Below are 11,003 nucleotides of genomic sequence, written 5' to 3' on the forward strand. Positions count from 1 at the left end.
CTTCCCATAGACATGATGGGCCATTGAGAACAGAATGCTGGACTAGATGGGCCTCTGGCCTTATCTAACAGTGCTCTGCATATTTTCTTTCAGCAAGGCTCTTGCTTCATTTTTGTAGGCAGGAGTGTCTGCAGTGCAGTCTGCGCCCTCCAAGCTTAGGTATCATAGACTACTTTGTATGTAGAAGGAAGGGGAAAGTGGGGAACTCAGTTTGGGAAGAAAGGAGAAAAACCAAAGGAAGCTCTGTGTGTGTGTGTGTGTGTGTGTGTGTGTGTGTGTGTGTGAGAGAGAGAGAGAGAGAGAGAGAGAGAGCGCAGTAGGGATAATGGTGGCAATTAGGAATATTGTTTTTATTTCATACAAGTTATATACCTTTTGATTAAAAAACAACAACCTCAAAGTAGTTTACAAAAAACATCAACATGCAAAACCTATTTAAAACATTAAAAAATTTAAAACTAAAACAGATTAAAACACATCAGTGTTCTAGATACCCAAATACATTTGTCTAAACACAATTGATTTTAGCAGGCAGCAAGAAGAGTACAGTCGTACCTTGGAAGTTGAACGTAATCCGTTCTGGAAGTCTGCTCGACTTCCAAAGCATTTGAAAATCAAAGTGCGGCTTCTGATTGGCTGCAAGAAGCTCCTGCAGCCAATCAGAAGCCCTGTCAGACATTCGGCTTCCAAAAGAACATTTGAAAACTGGAACAGTCACTTCTGGGTTTTGATCGTTCGGGAGCCAAACCCTTCAAGAACTAGGCTGTTCCAAAACCAAGGTACGACTGTACAGCTATATCAATTGGCAGGGAATTCCAAAGTATATGCACTGCCACACTAATTAATTTCTTACAAATGTGGAACAGATATTATGTGCCACCTGTAAAAGTGGCAGTTCCACAAATCAAAGCAATCGAGTGGGCATATATGGGATGAAGTGATCTCACAGGTAAACTGATCATGAGTTGTTAAGGGCTTTATATACCGTAGTAGCACCTTCTACCTGGCCCAGTAGGCATCCTAGACCTTTTAAGCTTAGGAATTTAGAGTACCGTATACCAGAATGAATGTTTGGTACAAGGAACTCCTCAGGTAAGGATTTTAATACCAAAACAAATAAAAGTTGGAGACTCACTAATGTTGGTCTTCAGAACAATAGCATAACTTGGGAGCAAAAAACAAGTGCTGAAATATGTGTAAGAGTGTTGAAGATTGAGTATGGACACCAAATCTCTGCGCATCTGTCAAGCTTGCTGGGTAGCCTTCAACAACAGCATCTTCCTTTGTCAATATGATGGGGGTATAAATGAAGTGAAGACTGTAAAGGGTTGTACACCAAAAAGTCTGTAAGACTTAAAAACTCGTATATTGGGATTCAAAAAATAATACAGTCTCTTTCATTTAGAGGTGACTGGTTTGTGGTAGTGTATGGGGCTGGGCATTTCATTGAAGGAAAATGTTCACAAGGTAATAGGAGTAGCTGAACTCTTTCTTAAACAAAGCAGGTAAATTCTTCTGCATTCCAGACTAGCTAAATCACTGAAATACAAGAGAGGGCTTACCAATGAGTCAAGGGGCCACTTCTCACATTACTTTTTCCTACAGAAGAACTGGACCTGTTGGTATGGAAAGTGCAGAAAATGTGTGCCTGCTTTATCTTGAGATTAGCTAGACATATTTCTATTTTACCACTGAGACACATCTGGTTTCCATCAAACATTTGCTTGTCAGATGCTAGTCCTAGCAGAAAATAGGAAGTATTTTTCTGGACATTATCAGATTACAGCTCTCATGTTTCTTTTTTCTTTTTCTTTTTTCTTTGCTCTTTCTGACATACTTTTGACTTCTGGAGGGTCTTGATGGAGAATCAGAAATGTCCCTAGTTTACAATCATGGTTTTCAGGGCAAGTGCAAACCATAGTTTCCCAGTTCAGATATAATGCTAAACTGGTTTGCTGTAAACCAAGACACAATTCATTAAGCAGAGCACAGTGGAGAGAGGACTACATAAGCATAATGCTTGCTTCCTTAGTGCATAAATGCTTAAGAGGAGCCCAAAAGATCAAGCTATAGGCCAATCTAGTCCAGCACTCCATGTCTTCACAGTGGACAACCAGATGCCCACAGGAAGTCTGCAAGCAGAACCTGAGCACAACGGCTTTCCCCTCTCCTGTGATTCTCAACAATGAGTATTCAGTGGTATACTGTCTCCAACCATAGAAAATATAGGTAGAAATGTAGAAGCCATGGAGGTAGAAGGTAGAAAATATAGCCATCATAGCTAGTGGTCATCGATAGCCTTATCTTCCATTAAGTTATCTGATTTTTTTAAAAAAGTTATCCAATTCAGTGGCCATTACTACCACTTGGGAGTTAATTCCATAGTTTTAACTGTGCTTGATGAATAAGTATTGTACTTTCTTTTGTCTGTCCTGAGACTTCCAGCCTTCAGCTTCATTGGGAAAGGTTCTCTCCAAAAGTAGCTTGAAATAGTCAGTGACCACTGAAGGCTTGCTTTTTTTGGAGGGGAGTGTCATGGAGAGAGCATAGCTGACTGGCAACCTGAATTTGAGCAATCCGTGCTGCAATATTTTGTTGCAGCTTCTACTTTTTTAATTATAGTTTTAAATGTGATACATTCACCATGGGAAAAAGAGTCATGCTGTTGCAACATTGCCTTTATCAGTCTTGGGTTTGTGTTTTGTTTTTGCTAAGGTTAGGGCAAAAGCAAATCAATGGTTTTCAAATTATTCATTGGAATTCTGGGTTAGAAGTTATTGGGATTGTTCAGTGAGAAGAATAGTAATGTTAGATAGTGTCTGAAGGACAACTCATTTGTCATTACTCACCTTCCTCTACAGTGCACACTCTGGGCCAAATGAAATGTAAAACTAAATGTGTGAGTGTTCATTTTTTCCCTCCCTTTTAAAATAATAGCCTCTGGAGTTAGATGGGATTGGGATCAAGGTGCAAAGGAAGGAGGTTTCAGCCTTTCCCTTCCATTATGGATCCATGTGAGAGAAGCTTTATTCCTGGGTTTAGTCATCAGGACTACATAGGAATGGCATGGTGAATCCCCTCCGTGGTGACAGAATCCTGATATGCCCAAGCTATTTAGGAGAAAGCTAGACATATTAAATGTATTCATACATTTAACATAATGTTCATACATAATGCTGAACCAAACCATAGTTTATTGTATCCACAGCTATGGATTAAGCAAAATGTTAGACATGTATGTAATTTGCTTGTCTGCAGTCCGACAAATTTCATACATTTGAACATTAATGAAAATGTTCCACACTATTTGTATTTCATTGCAATTTGATCCCACTGTGTGCAAATCCCCCCCATCCTGCACCCCAAATATGTATACATAATTGTCAATTGAATATAATGTTTCTTGCAGCTGATGCAGTGGTTTCCAGCCTATGACATACTATGCCATAATTGCCATAATAATTGCTTTTGAGGTGTTACAAGGTTGCAAGGTTCTTCACTGAACTTTCAACCATAAATCAGTATGGTATTAAACTGTATATATGAGATTAAAGTTCCTAGAGGAAAGAGTCTGGTTGCTGGAATATTTTTATTTTTGTATATAGAAAGTGGTTCTGGAAATTTTTCTCCTTTCACTTAGTAGGCATGTAGTAAATATGAAAGAGAGGTATGTTACACCCTCCTTGATCTAAAGGACTTTCAGTGATCTGCATAAAGCCCTTACAATAGGGGGTGTGGTTTGGTCAGAGGGTGGAGATCTCATTGTTAAATTTAGGAATATAACCTGCCCACTCAATGAGCAGCTAAGGAGGGGGGTGGGCCACAGAGAGCTGTCTGTCAAGGACCAGTCTGCTGAAACACAACTTCAGTCTGCTTTTTTCATCAGACACTGAAGGACTGAAGCGTGTTTCTGTTAGCTCTGCTTCCCTCCTACCCCCCTCCTTCTGATTGCACTGTGACTTGGAGAAATAAAAATAAAGGAGTGTCTTGCTTTGAGGAGAGGAAAATCCAGATTGCCAAAGGGTACAGAAAATGCTGGGAACTATCACTCTAACAGGTATGAAATGTTTCCATTTTGAAATGTATTGATGGTTCTGTTGTCTCTGCGATGGTGATTCTATGCAGCAGCACTTTTGTCCAGAACTCAAGCATGTGACACACATATTGGAGCAGTTCTTTATTAAGCCATGTACAGCGCAGTCTATACATGTCTACCTGGAGGTAAATCCCGTTGAGTTCAGTGGTTCTTATTTCCAGATAAGTGGGCAAAGTATTGCAGCTATAATAACTTTTAAATCCTTGTAATTTATGTCTAAATAGGAGTGGGGAAGTGTCTTTGGATTAAAATTCTAAAGCTGCAGCTCTATGCACACTTACCTAGAAATAAATCTCTTGCAAGTACATTTACTGCTGTGTAAATTTGGTTGAACTCATGTGGTTGAGTTAGGTCAATTTCCCTACATGTTTACACTTTAAATTAGGAAGTTTATAGAACAGTGTATTTCAAATGCAACACTATTTCTTAGATTACAAAGTACTTTAGGATTAGTGATTTTATATTGGCAGAGGTACTTTATATTCTCTGGTGTCTTCTGTACTCACAGAAGCTTGCTTGTTTTTGATCTTTCAAATGCCAGAGAATTCTGTACTTGTAAGTTATAAAAAAAGTTTCATTTCTCTCTCCCCTCATATTTACTCTTTAGTCATGTCATTTAATTACCATATTATTTCACTAAATTTTACACTGTGAGTTTTCTCTCGGCCATTTGATCCTTGGTTTCATATTTTTTTGCAACATCCCATGTCTTAAAAGTAAACTTCCTTTTGCTTAATTTCCATTATCCTTGACCCCAGGCACAACCTTTCTACATAAATAACGTAGCAAACATCTGTTTTAACTTCTGAAGTTCAAGTGCTCACTTCATCTTATTCATTAAAAAGTGGACTATGGAGCTGCTCATAAACACAAAATCATTAAATTGGAGTGAATTAATTAGTGTGCTTTGAGGGAAGCTATAACCCCCTCTGCCCCCAAACTCCTTTACAATTTAATTTTGGAAACGAAGAGCTTTGGAAATTCATCAGTATATTGCTGAATGGTTGGGAATAGTTGCTGTAAACAATACTTAGAAGTCCCAGGGTTTAGAAACTTCAATTTTATCTTTCCTGCTGAGATGCTTGTTGAAACATTCCATCATTTATAGAAAAAAGAACAGTGATGGTAGACAGTATAGTATATTTATTGCAATATATGCAATAAATATTTTCAGCTTATGCAAATGTTTTGCTGCATCTCTGTGAGATTTCCCCTCAGTTTTGCCTATTAGTCATTTTTGTTTGATCTTTTCTCATAAACATTAAGTAATACTAGCACTAACAAACAGAACTATGACTTTTTCTTTTCTTTTACAATATCAGTGCTGTGGAATGTATATGCATCCCATGTGGATAACCAAAAGAGACCAATTCTGTTTTGGCTTTACAGTAACTCGTTCAGAATGCTAATGTGTTTATTATCATTCTGATAGTAAATTGGGACAACTTAAAACTCCATATGTCATATACAGTTATATGCCAAAATGTCTTCTATTACAGTTGTAAAGTGCTGGTTGAGCTGACATCACCACAGAGGTCAGTTCATTTGTTTAATATAGGTAAAATACATTTTAAAGCTTGCCCTGCATATCCTTTTCTAATCTCAATGTAACTGTATCCAGCAATTGAATTCCTATAACAAAAAGCCAGTTTATACTTGGAGTGAAGAAATATGGTAGTTCAAATTCATTCTTAAATTGTTCAGTTGGCCAGCTGTTGTTAGACTCATGACAGTGAGCAATTTTCTTTCCACATTAAATATGTTGTAACACTAGGTACAAAATAGAGCTGTGAATTTTTCTAACAGCAGTTGGTTTAAACCAAATATTTCAAAGCAATGATCTGCTCTCAGTTTAACACAACCAACGACACTGATGGTAGTGGGATTAACTCTGAAATAGAGAGACTATTCTGGTCTTAGATGTTTAAAGATTGAAACTTAAGTTTTGTTTTAAAAATTGTTTGGAGACATTCAGTGGATTGAGGATTTTGGAACACTAGAGACCCGGGTGTGTATGACATATATCTGATGGATACAGAATGCAGAGAATTCATGGAGAAAATCCAGGGCAGGGCAGCAAATCCTGGGGGTGGGGGGGGGTGGGGCAGGGGGAGAGTCAACCAGCTCCAGATGTTGACATGGTTGACTGCAAGCACATGAGGTGTTTCAGACTTAACTGTTACAGCCTGAGAAATACTTTCTGTCTTCCAACTACAAGAAATGGTATCTCTCCTTTCTTGTAAGGAGAGTGAGAAGGTGGAGGAAACGGAAAAAGTTTGAAATGTTTGTTAGAAGTAAAATGTATGTGTAACTTTTCAGGTATTGTGGCAGTAGACACTCACTTTAACACATTTATTTAGAGTAATAAGGAAGTGTTTTCTTTTTACACTGTATGTCAAATGACTGTGAATGTTGGACCTAAATTTCTAACACGTTCTAAGTAAGATGAACACTCTAGTACCAACCACATCAGTATCAACTGTGTGAATAAATGAGTGCCTGTCTATGATACGAAGGGAAGTTCTAGTGAAGAGAGATTGAGTACAAGTACTTGCAACAACTAGTAGCCATATAGATGTAATGTGTATTCCTATGACTCATCCAGCCTGTGGAGTGGGACTGAATGAGTATCATGATTTTGAATGTGCATGTTCTTATTTGCACCACCTGCATGCGTACCTTGCCAGATCTTCCTGGCTTGATCAGAGGACTAAGAAAGGGTGCCTTTTGCTCTTTACTCTGCTTCTCATTCAGTGACAGAGAAGGCTTAAAATCATTCTAACGCCTCATTAAGGTGGTTTTTTTAATGGTATAGTACAGGAGTGAGCGAATTTCAGTTCCTGGTATTCTGGCTAGCTTAGAAATCTGAAAAAGTCATGCTGGTGTCTAAAGTATAAATTAAAATTGTGATTGCAGTGCTGGAGTTGATCCTTCTTCAAGGCCCTATTTTTTCAGATTAAAATATTCCTCTACCCCAAAGTGTTGGGGGCACAGGGGTAGGTGAAACTCCAAGGAACCTAAAAAAAAAAAAGCTAGCTGAAATTTCATTACATGTATACATGTGACATTCATGACATTCAGTTAAGCTGTCTCGTCACTTTTCACACTGAACAATTATGAAGTCAGTAATGCTGGCTTCATTGAGTCATTACTGCTGTATATAAGTATGAACTGGCATTTCAGAGAAGCAAACCACAAACAGCAGAGTTATACTAAGAGACGCTGTTCTCTCTAGTTGACAGATAGTTTTTAATGTCCTTCAGACCTGAAATCAACATTGTTTACACCGTCCTTTTGATGTAACTGCACATAAAGCTACTCTGCAAAGTAATGGAGGGCTTCTTCCAATAGTGAGCACCGTTGTTGGGCACTCACAGAAGGGAACTATGGAGGAGACTTGATGTAGGACAGGGTGTGGCTAAAGAAGCCTTGGGGTACAATATTTGGATGTTTGGGTGGAGCCACTCTTTGACACACAAAGTGGTTTTCAGTATTTTCAAGTTGATCTGGGGTAAACTTTTCTAGAATTGTAATTATGGTAGTACTCTTACAAGCAGTAATCATACTTTTTCAGTGAATTTTATTTTATTGGCATCACTGCTATTCATAGGCATCATTGAAAGTTATTTTGTTTCGGCATGCTTTTTCTTATGAATCCATAAGCATAGCATATCTTGATTTTAAAACAATACATTGAATGTTGTTATATACACCTAGTATTTCACATAAACCTTGAGGTTTGTTAAATAAAATAGCAGTGAAACACTGCCCTCTGCTGTTCATTTGTGTCAACAAATTAGTTTTTCTTTTTGAAGATCATGGTTTTGCTTCTGACCTGTCAAATGACAATAGAACAATAAGACAGCACCTGATAAACTTGCAACCATCCACATTAATTTCTAAATATTATGGCCTGCTTCACAAGTCACTTTAAATGAGAGTTAAACTAAACTATGGTTTAAAGCTGCAAACTGCTGTAGCAGTTTTGCTCCTCTGCTGGGTAGGTGGCTTGTTTGGGGAAAACAAGCCACAAACCTTGGTTTGAACATAACACTAAACCAAACCATGGCTTAGCTCCTAACAGCATGGTGATAGCAGGAGCAGAGAAGTGAAATGCCTGTCCTTTCAGCAGTATGCATCCGCATGCTGTGTGCTAACCTTTAAACCATAGTTTAAAATGGTGTGTGAACAAAGCCTAAGCATTTGTGTAAATTCTAACCAAACAATTGTTGTTTCCACAAATCATTATGTTAGTAGGAAGAGGAATGTGTATCTGAACAACTAATGCTTTCTGAGATCAATTTGTTTATGTTTTAACTTATATTCTGCTTAAATTCATAGAAATCCTACACTTCCTCCCAAAGGAGTTTAGGGTGGCAAACAACAATAAATAAAAACAATTTGAACACAGATGCAAACTGGGAAAGAACTCGATCTAAAAGGCTTGTAGGAAGAGGAAGGTCTTTAGTAGGCACCAACAAGACAACAGAGATGGGGGGGTCTGTTTAATATTTAAGGAGAATGAATTCAAAAGGGTAGGTACCACAGCACTAAAGGTCTAATTCCTAAATTGTGCAGAACAGAGCTCAAAATAAAATAGTATTTGCAGGAGGCCTTCTTCACCTGCAGAGTGCAGGGGTCAACTGGATATGTAAGGGGTGAGATGATATTTTGGTATCCTGATTCCAGTTTGCATAAGGTTTTATATACTAAAACCAGCACCTTGAACTTAGTCTGGTAGCTAATTTTCCACCATGTAGTCTTCAAGGTGACTTACAATATGGAATAAAACAACATAAAATCAATCCAATTAAAAGAACAACAGCAACTAAAATGCATTCCTAATAATAAGATTTTACAATCCAAATTCTCAAAAGGTCTGGCAAGGTAGATCTTGTCTTTACAGAAGTATTGAAAAATTGGTAACAAATTGTAGCTGAACAGTTCTTCAGGTAGAGGGGTTTTTTGGTCTTCAAAGCATTCACCAGAAAGTCTCACAGTATTAAATTATGGTGCAACTGGATAATAAATTTCTCACAGAAGCATCCTAAATGTGGACACTTGTCAAAAGAAGACAAGCAAACATTCTCATGCCACTTACTGCAGCTTCATATCAGTCTGGTGGATGGTTTGAAGGTTGCTACCGGTAGTGGTAGGTGTTTGTGATCAAGCAGGTCCAGTTACAGCAGTTGGAGTAGACATGGATTTCTCCTCCTGTAAAAAGCCTGGGAAACAGAGACCCAATACTGTACTTGGCCAAATCTAGTACAATTATATGTAGTCAAGGTTCTTAGGTAACTGGAAATTGTTCAACTTTGAATTGCTATGGCTGTTGATATGGAAGGTACTGCATTGCAGATAATGACTATAAAATGTTAGTGCTCTCTGAAAGTATGCATACATCTCTTGAGGAATTATTCTGGGGATGGCTGGAGATGGAAGCAATCTGTATGGAAGGGCAAGTTGCCATTGATTATTGATTTATTATGGTTTGATCATGGTCAGGAAATGTGCTTAATATAATGCAAATCAGATCAGATATGATTTAGTTGTTAGAGGATATGGAGCATTTTTAATAGAGGGGTACATTTAAAAGGTTCCTTTACAGTAAAAGCAGAGAGCTGTTTTTTCTTTCTTTTGCTATATAATTAACATGTCAGAAAATACTCCTGTTTCTTAATCCAGCAGATGCTCAGGAAGGAGATTCAGGACAGACAGACGAAACTACGGCTCTTCACATAATTCATTTATTTAACATTGTGTCACTTTGCCTGTGGAATTCGCTCCCTCTAGCGATACATCAGATAACTTCATTTTGGGAGTTTTTGTTAACAACTTGGCACATATCTATTTACCTAGGCATTTGTGCTGTCTTGAGATCAAGTGTTGGGCTTTTTTCTGCTGCACAGTGTATTTTTCATCATCATAATTTTATTTGTATGCTGCCTTTCCATAGTTAAAACCATGCTCAAGGCGGCTTACAACATGTTTATATAATTGCAAACAAAGCAAAAGTAATCTTAAACTAAATAAAACACATCAAAAAGTGCACAACCAAACTGAACAATTTCAACATAAATCATAATAACTAAAAATAAAGATACAAAAATTAACAGCAATAATATCAACAAAGAAAGAAAGAAAGAAAGGAAAGAAAGAAAGAAAGAAAGAAAGAAAGAAAGAAATCTCTAAACAGTACCTCAGCAGCCTCCTGGAGTCCATCATTCAGGGCCGCTCCCTCCTAGGCCAGGTGGGGAAAAAGGCTTACAAGGCATGGAGCAGGTCTTCGAGGAATCACAACCAAAATTTATTGTTTGTTTTATAAAATTGATAAACAGCTTGATTGTAAGAAACCTCAATGTGGTTTACAAAAATATAAAACAAGAAAAACCTCTTAACTAATGAAAATAGACTAGGGTCTCCGCTGCTAGCTTGACTCAGATTCTACCGGTATTAAAAAAATTAACTCCTTTAATTTTGGAAGAAGAATGTCAGGTTGGGAACATGGTGTGGTTGGCTTTACATTATCAAAATGCTGAAAGCAAAATATTTTTTCCAATATCCACAATTTATTAAAAATTCTTTTGATGCCCATGGTTTTTCCAGTATGAAGCTTCCAACCAAATTTTGAAGTGATTTTATTTCACTTCATTATTTCTATATATAATTATGTTTTGTTAATTATATGCATACAGGTGAAACTTGGAAAATTAGAATATCGTCAAAAAGTGCATTTATAAATGGAATGTAATTAATGAAATGTAATAGCGATGTTTATTTTTGTATTATTGTAACTATTTGCTTTATTATTGTGGAATTTCCAAAACAAAGCATTTTAAAAAATTAAAAGAAAAATAATAAATAATAAATTGCATTACTGAAATAAATGCACTTTTCGACAATATTC

At 37.2% G+C, this 11,003-nt stretch overlaps 1 protein-coding gene across 2 annotated transcripts in view; it reads left to right on the top strand.

Moving 5' to 3' along the window:
* Window positions 1-11,003, top strand: part of AKAP12 (A-kinase anchoring protein 12) — a 64,454-nt gene that overhangs the window by 41,558 nt on the left and 11,893 nt on the right. The window contains exon 1 of one of the 2 annotated variants that reach the window (XM_035108753.2): window positions 278-4,057. The exons of the other annotated variant lie outside the window; for it this stretch is intronic. Within the exon in view, the coding sequence (XP_034964644.1) occupies window positions 4,033-4,057 (25 nt within the window). The 5' untranslated portion in view covers window positions 278-4,032. Of the gene's footprint in view, window positions 1-277; window positions 4,058-11,003 lie in introns of those variants that run through there. 2 annotated transcript variants of the gene reach the window in all.

Source organism: Zootoca vivipara, chromosome 3 (assembly GCF_963506605.1).
Source record: "Zootoca vivipara chromosome 3, rZooViv1.1, whole genome shotgun sequence".
NCBI lineage: Eukaryota > Metazoa > Chordata > Lepidosauria > Squamata > Lacertidae > Zootoca > Zootoca vivipara.